Source organism: Corapipo altera, unplaced genomic scaffold (assembly GCF_003945725.1).
Source record: "Corapipo altera isolate COAL_440 unplaced genomic scaffold, ASM394572v1 55, whole genome shotgun sequence".
In the NCBI taxonomy this organism is placed as follows: Eukaryota; Metazoa; Chordata; class Aves; order Passeriformes; family Pipridae; genus Corapipo; species Corapipo altera.
The window spans coordinates 5,706,316-5,727,380 of NW_020884882.1; the positions used below are offsets into that span (position 1 = coordinate 5,706,316).

General features: G+C 55.5%; 3 protein-coding genes across 9 annotated transcripts in view; all 3 read left to right on the forward strand.

Moving 5' to 3' along the window:
• The window catches only part of CELSR3 (cadherin EGF LAG seven-pass G-type receptor 3), a 31,534-nt gene extending 28,639 nt beyond the window's left edge, over nt 1-2,895 (forward strand). The window contains exon 35 of the mRNA XM_027640250.1: nt 576-2,895. Within this exon, the coding sequence (XP_027496051.1) occupies nt 576-603 (28 nt within the window). The 3' untranslated portion in view covers nt 604-2,895. The remainder of the gene's footprint in view (nt 1-575) is intronic.
• A 1,409-nt stretch (nt 2,896-4,304) lies between these two features.
• On the forward strand, nt 4,305-11,330 carry SLC26A6 (solute carrier family 26 member 6). 7 transcript variants are annotated; one of them, XM_027640252.1, is made up of 20 exons: nt 5,194-5,441; nt 5,830-5,978; nt 6,260-6,399; nt 6,495-6,605; nt 6,896-7,068; nt 7,147-7,311; nt 7,413-7,565; nt 7,796-7,878; nt 7,971-8,118; nt 8,223-8,336; nt 8,442-8,519; nt 8,661-8,756; nt 8,878-8,984; nt 9,073-9,142; nt 9,309-9,401; nt 9,505-9,609; nt 10,137-10,313; nt 10,404-10,458; nt 10,734-10,855; nt 10,945-11,330. In XM_027640252.1, the coding sequence occupies exons 1-20, from the start codon at nt 5,361-5,363 to the stop codon at nt 10,966-10,968; spliced, it is 2,244 nt and encodes a 747-aa protein (XP_027496053.1). In that variant the 5' UTR covers nt 5,194-5,360; the 3' UTR covers nt 10,969-11,330. The 7 variants fall into 7 exon arrangements, with proteins under 7 accessions (XP_027496058.1, XP_027496052.1, XP_027496059.1 ...); XM_027640258.1 differs by lacking the exon at nt 10,945-11,330 and having other exon boundaries at nt 5,191-5,441; nt 10,572-10,848; XM_027640257.1 differs by lacking the exons at nt 5,194-5,441; nt 10,945-11,330 and adding an exon at nt 4,305-4,418 and having other exon boundaries at nt 5,827-5,978; nt 10,404-10,848.
• Nucleotides 11,331-11,834: 504 nt separating this feature from the next.
• Nucleotides 11,835-20,445, forward strand: LOC113945853 (cytochrome b-c1 complex subunit 1, mitochondrial). The gene is made up of 13 exons (XM_027640514.1): nt 11,835-11,914; nt 12,330-12,470; nt 12,920-13,006; nt 13,835-13,964; nt 14,578-14,776; nt 15,355-15,434; nt 15,575-15,690; nt 16,091-16,234; nt 16,966-17,126; nt 18,147-18,232; nt 18,683-18,771; nt 19,302-19,377; nt 20,201-20,445. The coding sequence occupies exons 1-13, from the start codon at nt 11,843-11,845 to the stop codon at nt 20,263-20,265; spliced, it is 1,446 nt and encodes a 481-aa protein (XP_027496315.1). The 5' UTR covers nt 11,835-11,842; the 3' UTR covers nt 20,266-20,445.
• Nucleotides 20,446-21,065: the final 620 nt, after the last annotated feature.

Below are 21,065 nucleotides of genomic sequence, written 5' to 3' on the forward strand. Positions count from 1 at the left end.
CAGGGTGACGGGGTGTCTCCTGGTCCTGAACAGTGACTGGGCAGGGAGAAGCTTCAGGTGTGACAGCTCTGGGTGCTTGCAGTGCAGCACGGGCAGGAACATCTGTGTGAGTCTACCCACTCTGCCAGAGACAATGGCCCTTGCTTGTGGCCTGTGGGGATTCAGGGATGATGCTCTGTGCAGCCAGGCTGGCCTCATGGCTGGTCCCCTTGGTCAGTGCTGGCTCTAAGTCCCAGTGAGCAGATGTATGCAAGGGCCAGGCTGGCTGGAGAGGAGGGAGCCCAAATCCTAGGGGAGCTCTGCCTGCCCCAGCCATGTTTCTCCCCAGAGACCCTGTCCCATTCTGTCATTTCTTCCCCTCCAGCTCTGCTCACTGCTGGTACTGCTGCTACCACACCCCACACCACCTCATCCCTCCTTTCCTCTTCCCTGAACTCAGGGACTTGGATACAGTTGTTCCTGCCCTGACATGGGAGTGAGTCTCTGCCCTGTCCCCATCTGGCCTAGCAGGGGAAGGATGCTGGAACCCAGGGGAGATGCCATGTCTTAATGCTGTTTTTCTTTCCTCTGAGAAGAATAATGAGAAGCGAGGGCCATTCCTGAGGGGCCGAAGTTGTCCAGAAGAGAGATGGAAGAAGCAGAGCCCTTCGCCAGGCACTGCCAGCTGAGGTTTGGTGTCCCCAGGGGGCAGGGGCCAGAACTGATGGTGGTCAGAGGCCCAAAACCAACCCTGCCTTCCCCTGCCCTGTGGGCCAAGGGGCCGGCAGCGCACACCACCCACTGCCAGGAACCTCCAGGCTCTCAACTGCTGCTGTGCTCCCCATCACCTGCCCGATGTGACAGGTAGTACTGGGCAAGGGTGGCAACTCCGACCTGCCGGGGCTGAGCTCTTTCTCTGTGAGCTGTTTGTACATGGGGTGTGCGTGTGTGTGTGTGGAGGGTGGGCAGTGGCAGAGGGACAGAGATGGAGCCCAGGACGTGGGAGCAGGGGAGGGTTTTCTACTTTTTTGTATCTTTGTAATCAGAGAGAAAAGAAATTTCTATGGTTATTTTTACGGTTGGTCTGTTCCCAGGACCTGGAGCATTTGTTTCACCAACAGCCCTTTGCCAGCTTCCCTGGGGCTATGAGGACCACAGTCCCAGTGGACTGGAGAGACAGTGCCAGGCAGTCCTTAAGTCTTTGTTGGCACTGCTTTGCCCAAGCCCCATTGCAGGACAGCTGGCCCTGCTGCCCCCCACCCTCCCGCTGTGCAGCTCCACACGTGTCTTGCCACCCTCCTGCCTGGTGTCCCTCAGCCCCATGCAGCCAGGCCTCCCGCTGCCCTCCCATGAAACCCTCCCCCTTGGGGCTGCCCCACCTCGGTGAGGGGCTGTGTGCCAGTGAGAGCACAGACAAATGGGGCAGCAAATTCAGGAGTAGGGACCTGCTGGGGAGGAGACAAGCTTTGCTGTGCAGCCCTGTCCTGTACCAGGATGCTCCCAGTCTCGTCGATGCTGGTTACCTCTGTTCAAGGGAGCACTGTGTTTTTACCCACTGGGTGTTGTGCTCTTTAACCTGGATGTTACAAAGCAAATCTCTGTTGGTTTGTGGGTCCAGGCAAGGAGCTGGATGACCCTTGTCCTGCTCAGCAGCAGGCTAGGCTGTTCCCAGAGCCAGTGCTCCCTCTGCAGAGGATTAGCATCTGCAGGAGCATGATGTGACTTCAGTCTCAGGGTCCAGCATTGCCCATAAAAGTTGTATCTAGCTGGATCCCTGGGAGCTCTGCATATATCTGCTATCCTCTGACTAACAGAGGACCCCAGCTCAGAGTGGCCTGGATTTTGGGAGATGGAGATAAACAGCACTTTGCCCTCTCTGGAAATTCAGGTTGCCCTGATGGTGTCTCTGCTCAGCTTGGGGCCTGGCCTGGGGCTCCTACTAGCCCTGCCATGAAGTAACACTCCTTTGTGCCTACCCCAGTCTCGGGCCAGGGCATTTGGCTCAGGGGGCTGGCATGCTCCCTCTCACCAGCCGAGCACAGTGCCTCTGCTCGGCCGCCCCGTGGTGCTCTTGGGGCCGTGTGACCGTGTGCCCCTTACTGCCTTACTGCCACACTACCGTAGCATCTTACTGTAGCCCAGCCTGACATGTTTACAGAAGAGGACTTGTGCTGCTGTCCTCCAGGCCCCTGGGGAAGCCAAGGCCTCTTGGCTACATCCCAGAGTCAGTGGGAAGAGCGCGGAGGGAACAGAAGGGCTGGTGACTGGGGGGGTGCCTTGGCCCCCCGGCACAGCCCTGATGAGGCAGGCTCACTGTTTTCCCAGGGATGAGGACAGCAGGGCCTGCTGACATGTTTACATGCCATTTGGAACCAGTGTGCAGAGGGAAAGCCTGCTGACCCCACGTGCTGGGAACAGCCAGGCCCCTCCATGCTGCCCATCTTTGCCTTTGGGAACAAGCTCGTTTACATGTTTCTCTCCGGCTGTGCAGTGCCGGCACCAGAGTCTTGGGATTCCCTGCCTATGGTGCTGTAGGGCCCATGTTTCTGCCAAGCTGGATATGGGGCTCTTAATGCCGGTGCCAAATGGAGAGCAAGTGACAAGTGCCAAAAAGAAGAGAGCAGTGGAGCTGGTGGCCGTCCCTGCAGACCTGGGCCGGTCAAGAAGCAGGAGTCTACTTCTTGCAGACCAGTCTTTGGCTTGGTCCCTGATTGTAGTGCTGTGACCTGGGCTCTGGGGAGCATCCTCCTTGGGTTTGGGTTTTTTCCTTTGCGGGGTTTGGTTGGGTTTTTTTTCCTCTCTTTGTCTCCTGATTCTGTTGGCAGGGAGCGGGGAGATGCCCGTGCCCCCTCTCTGGCTGTGTAAAAGTGTATCATGGAAGCGCCAGATTTGGAAATAAAAGTCTATAAAATGGTGCTGGCCTCTCTGCCATCTCTCCCTGTGCAGTGGATCCATGGATGGGGCAACAAGTGCAGCGCCTGGGCTTGAGCTGATGGTGGGAGGAGGCTTGGGTGGGAGCTCCCAGCCAACTCGTAGGCTGAAGGGGAGTCACCTGGAACAGGGTGAGGTGACCAGGGGACAGGGACTTCAGGTGCTGTCAGTTGCCTGAACTAGGCTATGTCCAGGCTGGTTCACCCAGAGCTGGGATCGGCTGCAGTGGTTGCCAGTGGCCCCAGCACTGCCAGCAGGGCTGTGGTGCCACAGTGGCTGTGGTTAGCCGTGGGGCCTGTGCCTGGCAGCAGCTGGCACCCCCAATCGGACCTAGACCAAGGGAAGAAGATCCACTGTCCAAAGGCTGCCTGACCTCAGCGGTGTCAAGCTGGCTGCCAGCAAGGAGAAGAAAGCGTGTGGAGGAGAGGCCGAGCGTGATCCTGATGCCCTCTGTCCCTCCCTTCCTGTTGAAGAGGAAAGAGCAGGAGATCGAAGGGCAGCATCGATCCACAGCACCCTGAGCAAGGGTCACCATCAATTGTCATCCCTCCGTCCCTCACAGGCTCCATCCTCTAAGCAGTTGGGGGCCAGCTCAGGGTGGCCCTTGGGAGTTGCAGTGGCAGTGCCAGGAGCTGTGGTCCTGTCCTGCAGGTCTTGAGGCTGTGGGGGGAGGGGGTAAGGGCCAGGGAGAGCTGGCTGGGGTGGCAAGGGGAAGTCACAGGTGGAGTGGCCAGCCCAGGGTGCAGGTCAGGGGCTGGACGCTGGGATGTGGGAAGGAATGGCACGGGTGGGGACAAGGAGCAGCGATAAGGAGGCACTAAATGACACTGGTGCTGTTTGCTTCCGAGCAGGAGCCCTAGGATGGCCTCTGATTCACTCTGCTGGGTGAGTGAATAAACAATGAGGAGGCAACAGTCACATGGTGCCTGTGTCAGCATCAGTGTGCCTTTACCTGGCCACGGTGGGACTGATGGGCATGTGGGTGGATGGCAGGGGCCAGAGATGTGGGAGAGGCTGAGGGAGGAGGCTCAGTCCTGCTACCTGAAAGGTGCATGGCTGCTGTGGGACCTGGGTCATGCTCACCACAGGGAGAGCCAGGGTGGCCATGGGTTACCCTACACCAGGGAGGGGGACGAGTTGCTCCAACTCTGGAAATTGTGGCCCTGGATGTCACTGCTTACTCTGCTCTCCAGCCCTATCCCACCACCCAGGGGACCCAGGACTCTTTGATGCCTGGCCCTGCCCACTGCCTTCACCCCACACCCTGGTACCAGTCAGTTACGGGTGCCTGGATTTCTGCGGTCATGTCCCTATGGGACCAGGCCAAGCATGACTCAGAAATTCTCTGAAACCAATTCTAGGTCATGATGGAGCCCAGGAAGGAATGAGGGGTTCAGTGGGACTCTGGTGCCCGCTGGGGACCTTTGGAACAAGATAACGGCTGGGTCTGTGCAAATTGTGGGAGAGCGGGGCAGTCCACAGGGCACAGCACACCTCTTCCAAGCAAGGTAAGCAAGGGGCTGTGGAAAATACTCCGGATGCTATGACCTGAGGCTGTGGGTAGCCCTTCTTGTCCTGGACAGAGCTCCTGCTCCAGGACATGGGGTGGGGAAGGGATGCCCATAGGAGCCGTGGGGGCACAGGAGGATGATGGCAGGACCTTGAGCAGTGCCCTGGGGTGGTGAGTGCCCAGCAGCTCTTGGCAGGAGGTTGGCACCAGGATGTGCCCAATGGCAAGAAGACCACTGCTCTGCACCTGGCATGGGTGGTTGGGCATGGCAGCACCCTGGGTGTGGCTGCAGACCAGGAGCTGAGACTGGAATGGACAGTCCCCAGTATGGGATGGTTCTGGGGACAGTGGTGACAGTTCTGGGCCTGCCACAGCTGAGGAACTCAGCACACCAGGGTATAGAGGGGAGCCATGGGTGGGTGCCATGGGTGCAGCAGTGGGGCTGGGAAGCAGGCAGCTTCTCGGCAGAGCAGGAGGAAGGGCAGGAGTCAGGGAGCGGTGTCTCAAAGATCATGGGCTGGCTTTAATAAATAGGAGGAAGCAGAGTGTGCACCTCCCTGCCAGCTCCTGACCAGCTTGGGCACAGCAGGTAGGAGTGATAACGGGGCAACAGAGGGACTCGGGCTGGCACAACCCCAGGCAACCTGTGAGGGGATTTTTGGTCCAGTTGTACCTCAGGACCAGGCAGGCCACCAGCTGGGTGAGCCCAGCAGGATGGTGCAGCTCTCAGCCTGAGCCCTGAGCAAGATCAGACTGTGGATCTATACGGAGATGCCTCAGTCCCACCATCCCAGCCCTGAGAAGGGTGAGACCTCAGCCCAGCCTCCCTCCTCTGACCACAGGCTCACCTCGACTCTCCAGTGCAGTGGTCAGGGGAGGACACTGCCAGAGACATGGAAAGCTGTGACTTTTGCCGGGGGTTCACATTCCTGCTCCCCTCATGCGCAAAGGGACAAAGTCTGCAGACAGGGCTGTGGGATGGCCAGGGCTCTGCTCGGCAGCTGTGCCCTGCCCTGCTGTGGTACACGGAGGGGAAGGGTGGTGGGCACCGAGGTGGGTCCTGCATGGGCAGGCAGAGGGGGAGCCCCCCTGGGGCAGCTCTGCTGACAGACCCCGCCTGTGCATTCCAGTGGGGCAGAGGGGGCTGGTGCGGGGCAGGAGTGGGCAGCACTGATTCCCGAAGCCTCAGCTCCCTCCCTGCCCACCTGCGTTGTGAGCCACTGCCGCTGCTTCAGGACTCCTAAAGCTCGGCTCATGCTTATCCTCAGGGCCAATCCTGCTCGCCTGGCTGAGATGGGATGGCTCTGTGTGGCGAATGGAGTTGGAGGAGGGGCTGGGGTGCGGGTAGGGTGCTGGGTGTCCCCAGCTATGGGGATGTAGCTGAGCTGTCCCTGATGTCCCTGCAGTAGACTGGCATGCAGGAAGGTCAGGTGGGCATGGCAGCAGAAATGGCACTGAGCCACCGAGCACCCCGTGAGGTGCTGAGTGAGGCTGAACTGGAGGAGGTGGCGCAGAGGAAACCTCCCACCAAGCCCTCGGTGCGTCTCCGCAAGATCAGGTAGGACCATATGGCCAGGGGGATGTGCCTGGACCTCACCAGGCACTGTACAGCCCAGCCCCACCACCATGGGGAGCTGCAGACCTGGGGATCCTTTCCCCTAAGCTCAAGTACCCGTGTCCCTACTTTGTTCTCCTGACTGGAGGGACATCTGGCTCCAATGGATGGATCCTGGTGTCCCATGGGACCCACTGCATCTCGTGGGGCCCTGTCTACCCCTACTGATGTCCCCAAACCCCTTCACTTGTGCTCAGCCTCAGCTCCTACTCCTTTCCCTCCAGATGCACAGGTTCCGCTGCCAAGTCCCTGCTGTTCCGTTTCCTGCCCTTCCTGTACTGGCTGCCCCGCTACCCAGTCAAAGACTGGCTCCTGGGGGACATTACTTCAGGCTTCAGTGTGGGCATCATGCACCTGCCCCAGGGTGAGTGATGCCCAGGATTCCAGGGGCTCCCTGTGGGTTGGGGGGGGGGCCAGGAGTTGGCCCTTCATGACATTTCTCCCTGCTCCACCATCCAGGTCTTGCCTATGCACTGCTGGCTGGATTGCCACCCGTCACCGGTCTCTACTCTTCCTTTTACCCTGTCTTCCTCTACTTCTTCTTTGGGACATCAAGGCACAACTCTGTGGGTGAGCTGAGGGACCACGTGCTTGGACAGCAATGGTGGGGAGGGAGGGAGCGAGGATGAGAGGCACAAGCCTTCATCCGTGGCACAGCATTGCCACATGAATGGTTGGGGGGGCCTTTCTTGCCTTTACTTTGCCCCATCAAGAAGGTGATTGGCCAAACCAGAGCCAAAGCACAGTAGGCGGGCTTTGAGCCTTGCTGGAGGGGAAAGGAGCTGACCCCTTAAGAGGTACCCTCAAAGAGGTCCTGGTGCTCACCTTGGGCTCCCTACCCACACTCTACCTGTCCCCAGGTCCTTTTGCCGTCATCTCTGTCATGATCGGGAGCTTGACGGAGTCCCTGCTGCCCAGTGAGAACTTCCTGGAGTCCGTCAATGGCAGCAACGCCACGGTCAATGAGGCATTGCGGGATGCTGCCAGGGTGGAGCTGGTGGCCACCGTCACTGTCCTGACAGGCATCTTCCAGGTAATGTGGCCCCAGCCTAGTCTAGCAGAGAACAGGGGGCTGTAAGCTGTGGGTCACTACTGGTGCCTCTTCTTTCAGGTGGCCCTGGGTCTCCTGCAGTTTGGATTTGTGGTGACCTACCTCTCGGACCCGTTGGTGCGTGGCTACACCACTGCTGCCTCCGTGCATGTCCTCGTCTCCCAGCTCAAGAATGTCTTTGGGGTCTCCGTGGGCGAGTACTCAGGGCCACTTTCATTGTTTGCAGTAAGTGGGGGCTCACCTGTGGGGCACATAGAGGCCTCCATAAACCTTCTGGGTGAGACATCTGATTTCCTGAGCACATTCCCTCATTCTGTATCCTCTAGACTGTCATTGAGATCTGCAAGAAGCTGCCAAAGACCAACGTGGGCACCCTGGTGACTGCCATCATTGCCATGGTGGCCATCTTCATTGTGAAAGAGCTCAACCACAAGTTTGCCGCCAAGCTGCCCATGCCCATCCCCATCGAGCTTATCACGGTACCCAGAGCTGCCCCATCTTGCTGTGGGGATGCAGCCATGCATATTCCTGTCCCTTTCAGGGAGGGGAGACGTGGGATGGGGTTCCTTGGCGAGTGCAGCTCCAGGGCACACGTCATGCCCTCCTCCTCCTCCTCCTCCACCTCCTCCTCCTCCTCTTCCTCCTCCTTCTCCTCCTCCACGGTCCCTGTGCAGAAAGGCCCTGCCTCACTCCAGTCATTCTCCCCCAGATCATCATCTCCACTGGCATCTCCTACGGTGTCAACCTGAATGACAAATTTGGCATCTCCGTGGTGGGCACCATCCCCAGCGGGTGAGCAGGGCCAGGTGGTGGCGGGGGCTGGGCAGGGGCACAGCCACCCACAGCACCCCTGTTTGAGCCACATCTCTCTGTCTTGAATGTAGGTTGAAGCCACCTGTGGTCCCTAATTTCAGCTACTTTGGGCAGGTGGCAGGCAATGCCTTTGCCATTGCCGTGGTTGGCTATGCCATCTGCATCTCCCTGGGCAAGATCTTTGCCCTGAAGCATGGCTACAAAGTGGACAGCAACCAGGTGATGCTCTGAGGTGCAGGGACCCCGCCCTGGGTGAAAGCCAAGATTCCCCTTGCAGCCAGAGGAAAGCATGGTGCTGCCCTCCTGCTGCTCTGTCCCTGCAGGAGCTGATTGCGCTGGGCCTCTGCAACTTCCTGGGAGGCTTCTTCCAGTGTTTTGCCATCAGCTGTTCCATGTCGCGGAGCCTGGTACAGGAGACCACAGGTGGCAACAGTCAGGTGGGTCTGGGCAACACTGCCTCCCTCTGTGGGGCTGGAGCAGGGGCAGGCAGCACAGCGAGCAGTGGGGGCTCACCCCTCACCTCCCTCTCTCCTTCCACACAGGTAGCTGGTGTCCTCTCATCTCTGGTCATCCTGGTGACCATCCTGAAGATCGGAGAGCTCTTCTATGACCTGCCCAAGGTACAACTAGTCCCATGGCCTCTGTGCCACATCCCACCCCTGTGCCTATCCCATGGCATGGTAGTGTGGCAGCAGAACAACCAAAGCCCACTCCTAGGCCTGCCCTCAGCTTCCTCATAGCTGCAGAGACTTCTCTTTTAGGCCATCTTGGCTGCCATAATCATCATCAACCTCAAGGGCATGTTTAAGCAGTTCAATGACCTCAGTATGCTCTGGAAATCCAATCGAGTGGACCTGGTAAGGCGCTGATCAGCCTTGGGGCTGTGCTCTTGTCCCTGGAGAGGGTTTCTCCACCCTCCCTGAGGCTTGTGGGTGCTCGGGGGAGGCCATGCTGCAGCTGACCGTGTCCCCTCTCCAGATGGTCTGGATTGTGACATTTGTGGCCACCCTCCTGCTGAACTTGGACATTGGCCTGGCGGCCTCGGTGGCCTTTGGGCTGCTCACGGTCATCTTCCGCACCCAGCTGTGAGTACCCTGGGGCTGGGGTTGATGCTGCATCCCGAGGGCAGGAGAAGCCCGTGGTGACCTCAGCCCCTCACTGTGTTCCCCACAGCCCCCACTACTCCATTCTGGGGCGCATCTCCAACACCGATGTCTACAGGGATGTGGCGGAATATGAGATGGTAACAGCACCGGGCTGGGGGAAGAGCCACCTGCAATGGGGGGTGTTCCAATGCACCCCCAGCGGCTGCTCGCTGGGGAAAGGAGCTGGGGGCATTTTGGGGAAGGGAGGGAAGGGGAGTAGGTGGCTTCATCCCTGGGTATAGTACCCTGCCCATCTGCCCCCAGGCACAGGAGGTCCCTGGTGTGAAGATCTTCCGCTCCTCCTGCACCCTCTACTTTGCCAATGTGGAGCTGTATGCTGATGCCCTGAAGAAGAAGGTAGGAGAATCACCAGCCCCCCAGTGCTCCCCGTGTCCCCCTGCCTGCCCACACCAGGATAGCAGTGGGGCAGCTGGGGACACAAAGCTGCACTGCTTCGCAGAGCGGCATCAATGTGGACCGCCTCATTGAGAAGAAGAAGAAAGCCCTCAAGAAGCTGAAGAAACAACAGAAGAAAGCGGAGAAGGAAAAGGCAAAGAGGAAAAAGGTGCTTCCCTGACACAGGGGACCGCTCTGGTGCCACCCAGCATTGCCTCTCTGCCTGGTTCTGTCCCTATTGTCCATGTACTGGCCTGGCCTGGTGGCCCACAGAGTTCCCAGCTCAGTTTGGGGCCAATGGGTGAGAAAGGCACTGGGATTGAACTGGGTCACACCGTCATACCCAAGGTCGGTGGGGAAAGCCAGGCTGTTAATGATTAGGTGGTGAAACCAGATAGTCATTAACCTTTTGGTAAGTTAATCAGAATTAAGAGCAAGAGCAAAGGTTGGCCTGGTGCCAGCTAATGAGCCCAGTTCCAGAGAGCAGCACTGGGCAGAGGGGTGGGTCTCGACACATCTGGAAAGAGCCCAGAAGTGGGTCAAGGTGTGAGAGGGGCATCCACTCCTGGGACCACCCACTGCCCATGCCCTTGTGCAGCCAAAGAGCCTCACCAACCCACACTGCACTGTAGGGTAGGGTGAGCCCAGGGGACTTCAGCCCCAGAGCAGTGACACCGGATCTCCTTCCCCCCCCAGAACACAGAGGACGGTCCAGGCGTGGCAGTGATTGAATTGAGTGCAGGGGAGAGCAGTGCGCCCTCGGAGCCCACCCTGCGCAGCCTGGGGCTGCCCCAGCCCAGCTTCCACGCCGTCATCTTGGACTTCAGCTCTGTCAGCTTTGTGGATACTGTCTCCATCAAGATCCTGAAGAATGTAAGAGCCCAGGGCAGCAGCCTCATCCAAGGCCCTGTGGGGTGGCCCCCCCTCCCTCCTCCTTTGTAAAATATTTTCTGCCATTTGCAGATCTTCAGGGATTTCCGTGACATAGAAGTGGATGTCTTCATTGCCAGCTGCCCGGGTGAGGGGGATCTGCAGAGCCATGAGCCCCTGGCGGGCATGGCCACCCCTCCTGCACACAGCTGCTGGCCTGGGGGTCCCTCCATGGTGTTCCAATGCCCAGGGTTTCCCCAGGGGATGGGTGCCGCAGGTTGTCCCATGGATCCAATCTGAGCCTGGGTCCCTGGTGGTGATCCTGGTGTTCCCCCACAACACAGGAGGCGGGAGGCTGCTTCAGGTGGGGGGTGGGGGGCTTAACTAGGTGCCATCACTTTAGATGCTTCTCCCTCCACACAGGACCCGTGCTGGCCCAGCTGGAACGGGGTAACTTCTTCAGCTCAACCATCACCAAGCACTCCTTCTTTCCCTCCGTGCACGACGCCGTGGAGCACGTCAGCAGGGAGCGGCGCCAGGCCTCGGTGAGCACCTGGCCCCACCATCCCCATCACGGGTGGGGGGGAACGGAGGGGGCAGCCAAGCCAACCTCTTCCCATCTCATCCCCCTTAGGTGGACCACAGCACCAGGATGTAGCCCTGCAAGAGGAAGATGTCTCCCCCAGGAGCTGGGTGGGCGAGGAGGACTCTGCTACCTTGATGGCACTGACTTGCCCACCCCAGGGCATGATGGCCCTGTACCCCCACCAGCCCCTCTGGACTCTGACCGACAGGGTCCTGCCCTGGCTGTGACCCCCTGTGATGGGGCTGCTGCTGGCCCTCACACCGAGGGGCCGCCTGGTGCTCCTGCTTGGTGACCCGCTTGGTGCTCCCACTCTGCCCCAGCACGGTCCTGTCCCGCCGGGCCAGGATGTGGTTTGGGGGGTGGTGGAGGGGCCAAGGGGGTCCCGGTCCCAGCAGTGGGCCGGCACTGCCAATAAAGCCACGTGGTGTTTCTCAGGGTTGGTTTCAATGCCCTTTTCTCAATAACAGTGCCCTTGGGCCAGGCCACCCGGTTGGCCCCCAGCACCACCCTGCGGGTGGGCTGTCCTGACACCCCCTGTCTCTGTTCTGCCCCTTCTCCCCGTGACCCATCCAGGGCCGTGGGGCTGCAGCCGAGGGAGTGGAATGAGCTGGTACCCCCTTTCCCCAGGATTCTCATTCCCAGCACCTCCATTCCCTGTGACCCCAGTCCCCCGGGCCACCATCCCCCAGGATTCCTATCCCTGGGATCCCCATCCCCTGGGACCCTCATTCCCCTGAGACTCCCATTCCCTAGGACCCCTATCCCCTGGGACCCCCATTCCCCGGGACCTCCATTCCCTGCCCGCCCCCCCGCGCCCTCCCGCCACCAGGGGGCGCCACCACCACCCGCCCGTACCGCCACCGCCCGCGCCGCCCCGCCCCAGCCGCAGGCCCCGCCCCCTGCGCAGGCGCGGTGCGGTCGGTCTGTCGGTCGGCACAGGGACAAGATGGCGGCGCGCTCGGTGTGCCGGGCGGGCAGCGCGGCCGGGCGGGCGCTGCTGTGGGGGCCGCACCCCTCCGTGAGTCACCGCGCCCGCCGCGGGCAGCGCCGGCGGGGGAGTCCGGACAGGGCGCGGGCGGCTCCGCGGTGCAGTGGTGCTGCCGCCTGGCCCAGCCTGTGCGCCGGCCGGGAAGGTCACGGGGACGCGGCGGGCGGCGCGGGGCGGGCGGCGGTGGCCGTGAGACCCCTGGGGCTGGAGCGGGGCTGGAGCGGGGCTGGGCGGGCGGGGGGCGGCGGCGGCTGTCACTGTCTCCCGGTGCGGGGCTTGCCGGGGGCCCGCCGTCCGCCCCACGCCCCAGTGCCGGGGTGTGACTTGTCCGTCGGGTTTTCCCTGGAGTTTTCAACCTGCTCCAAACCTCTGGCTCCGCAGCGGGTTCCGGGCCCCGCCGAGGGGAGCTGCTAGCTAGTGGTCGTGACAGCCTTTGTCTTTTCAGGCAGCTTTATTGACTTTGACAAGGAAGCGAGGTGCTGCCACCTATGCCCAGACACTCCAGAATATCCCCGAGACCCAGGTCACCACCCTGGAGAACGGGCTCCGTGTGGCCTCAGAGGAGTCCAGGCAGCCAACCTGCACGGTGAGTTTAAGATAGGTTGAGGGCTTCCTTGAAGCCTGTATCTGGTCTCCAAAAAGTGACAAACCTTGTCTGAACCAAAGCTTTTGACAGTGATTCCGTTGTTTCTTTCTATGAACTGGTGGGATTAATGTAACAGCAGAAGGCCCAGCCTGGTGTTGTCTTAAGTCTGTAGTCAAGCTTTCGTGCTCTACAAGTTTTCTCAGCCTTACATTTTTTTGTGTGAGCAGTAAGTGATCAGTAGGAGTTCTCTCTCTGGCAAAACCAGCTTTAGTTGAAGCTGACAGATAAAAACCCAAAACACGTGCAGGAAACTGTTTCTTGTGTTTGCTTCTTTTGATGCTACTGGTGTAATGTATGGGTAGCAGACTTCTTGTCCCTGCTGCTGTGTTTGTGGCACGAGGATGCTGATTTTTTTCTTCTCTGATGTCACTCCCTGTTTTTGCTGCCAGGTGGGTGTGTGGATCGAGGCCGGGAGCCGCTATGAAAACACAAAGAACAACGGGGCTGGTTTTTTTGTGGAACACCTGGCCTTTAAGGTAAGGAGGTGTGCTGGGCCTGCACAGAGCTGCACTGAATGCTCTGTCCATATGTTGTTGACTCTTATTTGCTATTTAGTTGTCTTTCCTCTTAAAGTAAAAAATGCTATAATTGATAATTCAGACAGAGTGTCTGACATCGTGGTTCCAATCCTTGGCTGTCCCAGCCACTCTGTAACACACCTGGAGCACTGTGGTATGAAGCATGTTTCCTCAGGTTAGCAGAGAGAGCTCAAAGCAGCATTTCTTACAGCCATTTATTTTTCTTTGATTTTCTTAGCAGCTGAGGGAAGCTTAGGGGTTACAGCTGTTGCTTTTTAAATAACCTAAGTCTCTGCTGAACAGGGCAGAGGGCATCTAAGCCTGGGACTTGCTGACTTGAGTCCAGCCTGTGCCTTCATGGGCAGTTGCGGTATCTGGCTTGCTCCTTAGGAGATAAGATCTGTATTAGAAGAAGTTTTCTGCTTCTTCTGAGTTTCACTACTTGGATAGTTAGACGCCTGCTTATTTTTGGTTTAGGCTTGTTCTTGGTTTACTTCCACAGATGTGCTCTTCAACCACTGTTGTCTCTCAGTATAAGTCTTCTCTTTCCCTGCTGAATTTATGTTGGTCTTTGAAAATGCACCTCAGCCATCCTTTATCTAGGGAAAATAAGCCAAGTTTTAAATCTCTTGCCTTCTGTGCTTGCTCTTGGCTTTTATGAATCATATGACAGTTTTTATTGCTTTCGGTCTTTGTTGTTATTTTCCTTGCTTTAATTCTACAAGGAATTTCCTGGTGGGGGGAAAGTTGTTCATGTCATGATTTAGTTTATCTGTTTCCTTCTAGGGCACAAAGAAGCGTCCTGGCTCTGCCTTTGAGAAGGAAGTGGAGAGTCTGGGTGCTCACCTGAATGGGTACACATCCCGTGAGCATACTGCCTTCTACATAAAAGCCTTGTCCAAGGACATGCCCAAAGGTAGGATGGCCAGGGAGCAAAGTCTGATTGGGAACTTAAGCAAGTGCGTGTGCTTGTGTTTCTCTCCCCCAAGCATCCTTTCTACCAACCAAGGACTGAAGTAGCTGAACAGTAAATTGGAGGTTCTGGTTGGTAGTTGAAGAGAGCAGTGCAGTGACATGGTGTTTCGGGGGGGGATTCAGGAGTCTGTGGTTGTTTTATGTAGCTGGGAAACTGAAGTCAGCAACAGCTGCTGTGTGAGGAGTGCTTATTGCAGCTCTTGTGAGTGCTGCTTGTGCTCTGCTGCCATGTGCAGACTCCTCTGGGTTGGTTTTGGCCAGAGGCAGTGATTTGAGTCAGAGCTGTGGGCCTTGCTGTAGATATGGGCTATGCTGACATGCTTCACCTTCTACTGGTGTTGCCTGCTTTCCACTGGCAGTGATGAGCTGACTTGAAGACTTCTTGCTAAACTGGTGTTGTTTGTGCTGTGGGAACAGACAGCACTCAGCTCTTTTATGTTGCATCTCCTTCCCAGTGTGGTTTGTTGCTCACTCCTCCTGTGTGTCTCTTCTCCTTTCAGCAGCACTGGGTGGCAGTCAGGCAGTGGGATGCTAACATGGGAATTGTGTTGCAGCTGTAGAACTCCTGGCTGACGTTGTGCAGAACTGTGCGCTGGAGGACTCTCAGATCGAGAAGGAACGTGGCGTCATCCTTCAGGAGCTGAAAGAAATGGACAGCAACCTGGTGGATGTCACCTTTGATTACCTTCATGCCACTGCTTTCCAGGGCACTCCGCTGGCCCACACTGTTGAGGGGACCACAGAGAACATCAAGTGAGCAACGGGCTGGATGCAGGGCACAGCCCAGGGGTTCAGTCCATGGGGTACATGACTGCTGCTGCTTGGTCGTGGTGACTGCCTGAGGAAACCAGTGTGTGCATGGAGGTGATCTGTGCCCATGGGGCTCTCCTTGTGCCCTGACTGTGTTTTCCTTGTTGAAGCTGGTGAAAGCATAATGCTGCACACATTCCTTAGAAGCCCTAGTGCAAGACCTGAGGTTAGAAGGGACAGGTTGAACCTTCTCCTATGCTTGTCAATTTGACACTGTTAGAGAAATTAAGAGGTAGGGTGGTCATTGAAGCAGTGGCCTTGCATTAGGTCAGTGACTGGGCTCAGTACTCTCCAATCTGCATTGAATTTTATCCTTAACTCTTCATATTTGCTGCTGGTTCCCATTTTTTGTGTTCTAGATTTAGAGCACGGGGAAAACACAGTGCACAGTCTTGTTTCTAAAAAGTATTGTTACCCCACAACAATCACTGCTGTCTCTGCACTGCAAACTTGCTTCTCCTAAGCCTCTCATTCCTCCAAGTCAGAGATGCTGACGTACCAGGTCTCTGTGTTCTCTCTAGGCGGCTGACTCGAGCAGATCTGGCTTCATATGTTGATACTCACTTCAAGGCACCCCGTATGGTCCTGGCAGCTGCTGGAGGTAAGTTCTAGATCTTTGTGATTCTGAGAAGCCTTGGTATTTTCAAATACCCAAACCCCTGTCACGCGTCTCTAATGTAAAATCAGATCATTTTGTTAAATTGCTCTAGGACTGTAAGTCTCTCTCTTTGCCATTGCCAGGTATTTCACACAAAGAGCTGGTAGATGCAGCTAAGCAACACTTCAGTGGAGTGCCTGTCGCATACAAAGAGGATGCTGTGCCTATCCTCCCGCACTGTCGCTTCACAGGGAGTGAGGTAAAGTTGTTTTGGTCCCCATCAAAGCAAGCAGGTGTTGCCCAACTGTTGAATGAATGTGAAAGCAATTACAGCTGCTTCTGAGAGGAAAAAAATCTGTGTATCGTGGAGAAGCTGATGATGCAGCATCTTGGTAGTGCTCCCATGTTCTGTTCTTGGGGCTTATTGCCACGTGTTGGGTTTTAGATGGGACCCACATCCATTAGGAATGAGAGGCCATTGCTCACATCATCTGCTGGAAAACTCACATCAGAGCAGTTTGTGCTCAGTAGTGCCTGAGACTCTTTCATGTCACTGGAATCACATCAAGTACCCCACTTTGTCAGCCTGACGTTGCAGCAGGCTGCGGGCAAGTCACAGTGCTCATGCCATTCTCCTCCACTCCTTGATGATTTCCTAGATCCGTGCCAGAGATGATGGTCTGCCCCTTGCCCATATTGCTCTTGCTGTGGAGGGGCCAGGATGGGCTGATCCAGACAACGTTGTCCTCAACGTGGCCAATGCCATCATCGGGCGCTACGACCGCACTTTTGGAGGTGGGAAGGTAAGAGGCTTGTGAGTGTGACAGGGAGAGCCTGGAGCTTTTTAATATGAAGTACTGTGGGGATTCTAGGTGTGAATGTGCCTTAGGGAAGGCTCTTGTGGTTAGCTTCCAACTGTGAAGTGGTTGGGAGCCTGGAAAATAGGATAGAAGAGTAATCAAGGGTAATCCGGGCCAGATCTTGAGGGGTGATGCTGGGAGATGAACTGAACCTTCTCTGCTAAGTTTGGAAGAGGTTTAGCTGGTGAATTCTCAGCAGCTTATTCCCACTCCCACAACTAACCACTTGGTGGGGGTGGTAGTGGAAGCACAGCTAAATAGTCTACAATCTCATGATGCAAGCTTGCCTTATAACTGCAGAGCAAGTGGAACTTGTTCAAAACCCCAGTATTGCATCCATTATTGTCTGGAATCTGTCTGGACTGTATAACTGTGCTAACCCCTGCTGCTGGGAGACCGTGTGCTTCCCATTTTCTCCCACTCCTACGGTGGTATGCATACCAGCTCCTCATCTGCAGCTGGGAAAGGAAATGGTTTTGCTGGATGGACTCCTAGGCCTTTGTCTGTGGCTTTTCCATCTGTTGACCACATGAAGGGTCTAAATTAAGATCCCCTTCAGCAAAGTGTTCCGCTCTGTCTTGTCTGTGGTCTTTGTGAAAACAGCTCAGTGGGAAAGAATTTGAGCTGTGAGGAAGCTGAGAGTGAAATGGCTGACAGTATCTCCTTATTTACAGAATCAGTCTAGCAGGCTGGCTACACTTGCTGTGGAGCATAATCTCTGCCACAGTTTCCAGACATTCAACACCTCTTACTCTGACACTGGCCTCTTCGGTTTCCATTTTGTTTCCGATCCTCTGACCATAGATGATATGATGTTTTGTGCTCAGGGGGAGTGGTAAGTACAACTTTGGCAGAAGTTGCATTTAAGATTTGACCCTCTCGTGGGAGACTGAGCTGCTGGGGGAGCATATTAAGTCTGCAGAGAGCTGTGTCTCTTTATGAACTTCTTGGTAACTTGCATTCTGTTTAAGTGATGCTGTAAATGGTTTCTGTAAATCTCGTAGGATGTGGTTTTTGAGGAGCTGTTTTAATCCCTTAGGGCTCTTCACGTCTTTTGTTCACACTTTCAAGTATTAGCACCGAGGCTTGGGGGTTTTTTTATATACAGTGGAGATCATTCCTCAGAGACAAGGCTTTCCTGGGTGCCCAAGAGACATGTCTCCATTGTCTTGTTAAGCCTAAGCAAAGCAGGCGGAGTTCTTGCCACTCAGGCTGTTGTGTTGCGGCTGATTAATGTCCTGCTGCTGGAGTCATGCCAGTTTTTGGGAACCTTCTGGCTGTCCATCTTATTGTGTCCACGAACCAGTAATGGTTTGAGGCTACATCTGAGATTCAGAGCCGAACCGTGCTGTGTATGGAGCAGGTGGAGTGAGCTCTTGCCCCAGAGACGTTGCCGTTGGCAGGGGAGGAAGGGATTTAGCAGCTGGAGTCCAAACAGACTCTGTGGAGCTGTCTTGTTCTTTCAGCATCAGTTTCCATAGCAGCTTGCCATGCGAGGGAATGGCTGACACGCCTTCCTTCTCCTGTGATAGGGCAATGCATTCCACATGCTGCTGGGCCTGCTGGGCAAGCCAGAGCCAGCACCAGGGCTGCTCAGACCTTTGTGAGTGTAACTCAGCGTGTATCCTGCTGGCTGAATCCCCTGCCTGTGAGCTTGAGCTCTTACCTCCTGCTGTTCAGTGCTCCCCAGTTCTTAGCTGCTCTGTGGAGATCAAGGATGAATCTCAGCCTGCAAGACAAGTGGTGTTGATAATAGCTTATTTTTGCAGAGGCTTGGGAAAGGGAGGAATTCCCTTTCTGTCTGAGCAGACAAGCAACTTTAAGAGCTTTCGTGGTCTTTTCATCTCCTCTCCAGGATGCGTCTGTGCACCAGTACCACAGAGTCAGAGGTGACAAGAGCCAAGAACTATCTCCGAAATGCCATGGTGGCTCAGCTGGATGGTATGTTCTGGTTTATGGGTGGACCACTGTGCAGCTTTCAGAGGGTTATTGCTTGTGTCTCTCCTGGGCAGCAGGAGCTGTGCTAGATGTTGCAGTTCTGCTGGCAGGCACTGGGCAAAACTTCTCTCCCTGCTCCTCATTCTTCTGCCATGTTGTCAAAGCAGCCAACCCCAGCCTGCTGTGCTCCAGCGAGTGACATACTGCCCGGTGACCTGAAAATTGAGACCCTCAGACTGGTCTGCCTTGGTTGTAAGACTTTGGAGACCACTGAAGCAATCTCTGTATTGCTTAGCTCCTGCTGGAGCTGCATAGAGTGGGAATTAGGACTGTGCTTTGTTAGCAACTGGTTTAATGGTTAGAGTTTCTTCTCTGTGTTTTGGCTGGTGATCAGGCTGTGCTATTGTGGAAGGCTTTCTGCTTCACTGACCATGTGATATTTTCAACATCTAGGTACTACACGAGTGTGTGAGAATATTGCAAGCCACCTGTTGAACTATGGGCGCCGTATTCCTCTGGAGGAGTGGGATGCCAGGATTTCTGTAGGTATCCATTTGTGTTGGCTGGGGTACCTGAGCATGATTAGTGTCAGCATTTTCTGGCCTTAGTTTGCTGGAGTAACATGTGGCTTATTTATCCCTTAAACTGCCTGGAGTCCAGGTGGTTATCCCACTGACACTGATATAGGTGTCTGAATCTCTGGCACAGACTCATTGTATCCTCTCTCTGTGTGGACATCCCAGAAAGAGGGCATACATGTGTTTCAAGCAGCACAACTTGAAATCCCTTTAATATTTCCCCTAGGGGTGTCCAACACCTAGTTTGTGTAGTTCTGCAGCCAATGTTTCCCTTCGAAGGCTTCAGATTTTGGACTGCCTTGTCTTCTGTACCTTCAGAAGAATGTGTTGTGTAAGACACTGGCCATCCTCACAGGCAGAGCTGGGCAGCTGGTCCCCAAGAGTCTGAGTGTGTCTTTTTAATGATCTTGATATGTAGTGGCAACAGTAACTTGCAACTTTGAGGAGTGAAATGTGCTGGAAGAGTCATTAATTGGTTCTTTGATATTTGTTAGGCTGTTGATGCAAGAATGGTGAGAGATGTCTGCAGTAAATACATTTATGACAAATGCCCGGCAATTGCAGCAGTGGGTAAGTAGTGTGAGGCAATTAGTACTTGCTTAAAAAACAGGACAGGGCCAAGAGCTGAGTGGAAGTGAGTTGCAGGCAGTTCTTGTGTGTCTGCCCTGACCTCCTTAACCACTCTGGTTCTTTACTGGTATCCTCCTGCCTGTGCACACGAGGTGTGCCAAGGCACGTTTTCCAGGAGATCAGACCTGCAGGTGATGGAGACGCAGTGGCAGGGAGCTGCTGGCTGTCCTCCCACCTCTCCTTGCTGTGGAGCCGTGACTAAGACTGAGAGTCCTGTAGCTGGGTGCGGGCCCAGCACGTCTGCCAGGTGTCCTTACCCTGGGGTCAGGGTGGTTTATGTAAGGGAAATGAAGGGACCTGATTCTCCCGTGCTGCTCTGGCATGTCTGTCTGGCCAAGGACAAATTCCTCTCGGAAAACCTGCCTAAGCAGCTCAGCTCCGCTCTGCTGCCTCCTTCCTGTGTGTTGTGAATTCCCCTCCTCCAGGCAGCTGTTTCCTCTGGCCTTCAAAGTGGAGCAGCTTGGAAAGGGAGAGTTTATGAACAGGAAGTTGGAATGACTTGGTGGCTCCCTGTATTGCATACCTGTATGTGGAGCTGTACTGAACATTGTTGAGCAGTGTGAGAAAATAGCTTAGTCTGTCAGGAGATAGTATCTCCTGGTTTTCCTGATGCAGGTTTGAGCTGTGGTTGCCTGATTTTGTGCAAAACTGCTCTGGATTGTGAGCACGGTCTGCTCTGCTACCATCTGCTTTAAGACCATGAGAAACTGCACAGGGATTTTAACTATGTCTCCAGTGACTAACTCTTTTTCTGTTCACTCAGGTCCCATTGAACAGCTCTTGGATTACAACCGTCTCCGCAGTGCCATGTACTGGATCCGTCTCTAGGATGTGTGCCTGCAGGTTGGAAGGAGTGAAGCTGTGGACTGTGACAGGTTCCTTCTGCCACTGAATGCCTTGTGCACCACGGGCAGGCTGAGTCCATTCAAAGCAGCTGTCTTCTCGGTGTTAAATGTATAAAAATAAAAACATCCCATGTGGAGTTGGTTCTGCTGGGATTCAAGTGTTTCTTGCTGGCTTGTGTATGTAGACATTGTTAGTCTTGCCAAACTGGGGAGATATTGGACCAATCAGTCTTCATTTGTCAGGGCTCATGCTAGAATCTTGTCTGCGTGTCTGTCATTAGCCTTGCCTTCTCTGTCCTGAGCTGGCAGTGTCATTTAGAGGTTTTGTCTCTAGGCTGGTTGAATGAAATCTTTCCATTGGGATGAGGCTGCCAGGGTACCTCAAGCTATGCCCAGTATGCCCTTCTGTGCAAGGAGCAGCCTGGTCAAACTGGAGCTATAGCTGTGCTGTTTGTGCTGACCTAAGAGTAGAGGGCACTGTCTGGGGGAACCTCTGCACTTTCCTGCTCACCAAGGAGATCAAAATGCATCTGTGGAAGGTGGGTCCTTGTCCTGTCCCTGGGCTGTGGTGTTAGTATTGACCCTCTTGTTGAAATGAGCACCAGTGTGGTGGGACAGCTTGTGCAACCCCATCTGTCCCACCACCTGCTGAGGGTGGTCAGCTGGGCCTTGCTGGTGCTGCTCTAGCAGAGTCAGGATGGTGTGAGGAGCTGGAGCTGTTGCTAGACAAACATCTCTCCAGAGGAGCTGTGTTATAATAACGCGTATGTTTCTATAGGGAGA

Coding starts and splice junctions, on each gene's coding strand:
- LOC113945853 (XM_027640514.1), top strand. CDS start 11,843: ATGGCGGCGCGCTCGGTGTGCCGGGCGGGCAGCGCGGCCGGGCGGGCG. Junction 13,965..14,577: donor GTCCAAGGACATGCCCAAAG/GTAGGATGGCCA, acceptor ATTGTGTTGCAG/CTGTAGAACTCCTGGCTGAC. Junction 18,772..19,301: donor AGTGGGATGCCAGGATTTCT/GTAGGTATCCAT, acceptor GATATTTGTTAG/GCTGTTGATGCAAGAATGGT.
- SLC26A6 (XM_027640251.1), top strand. CDS start 5,361: ATGCGCAAAGGGACAAAGTCTGCAGACAGGGCTGTGGGATGGCCAGGG. Junction 6,606..6,895: donor ATCAAGGCACAACTCTGTGG/GTGAGCTGAGGG, acceptor ACCTGTCCCCAG/GTCCTTTTGCCGTCATCTCT. Junction 7,069..7,146: donor TCCTGACAGGCATCTTCCAG/GTAATGTGGCCC, acceptor CTCTTCTTTCAG/GTGGCCCTGGGTCTCCTGCA.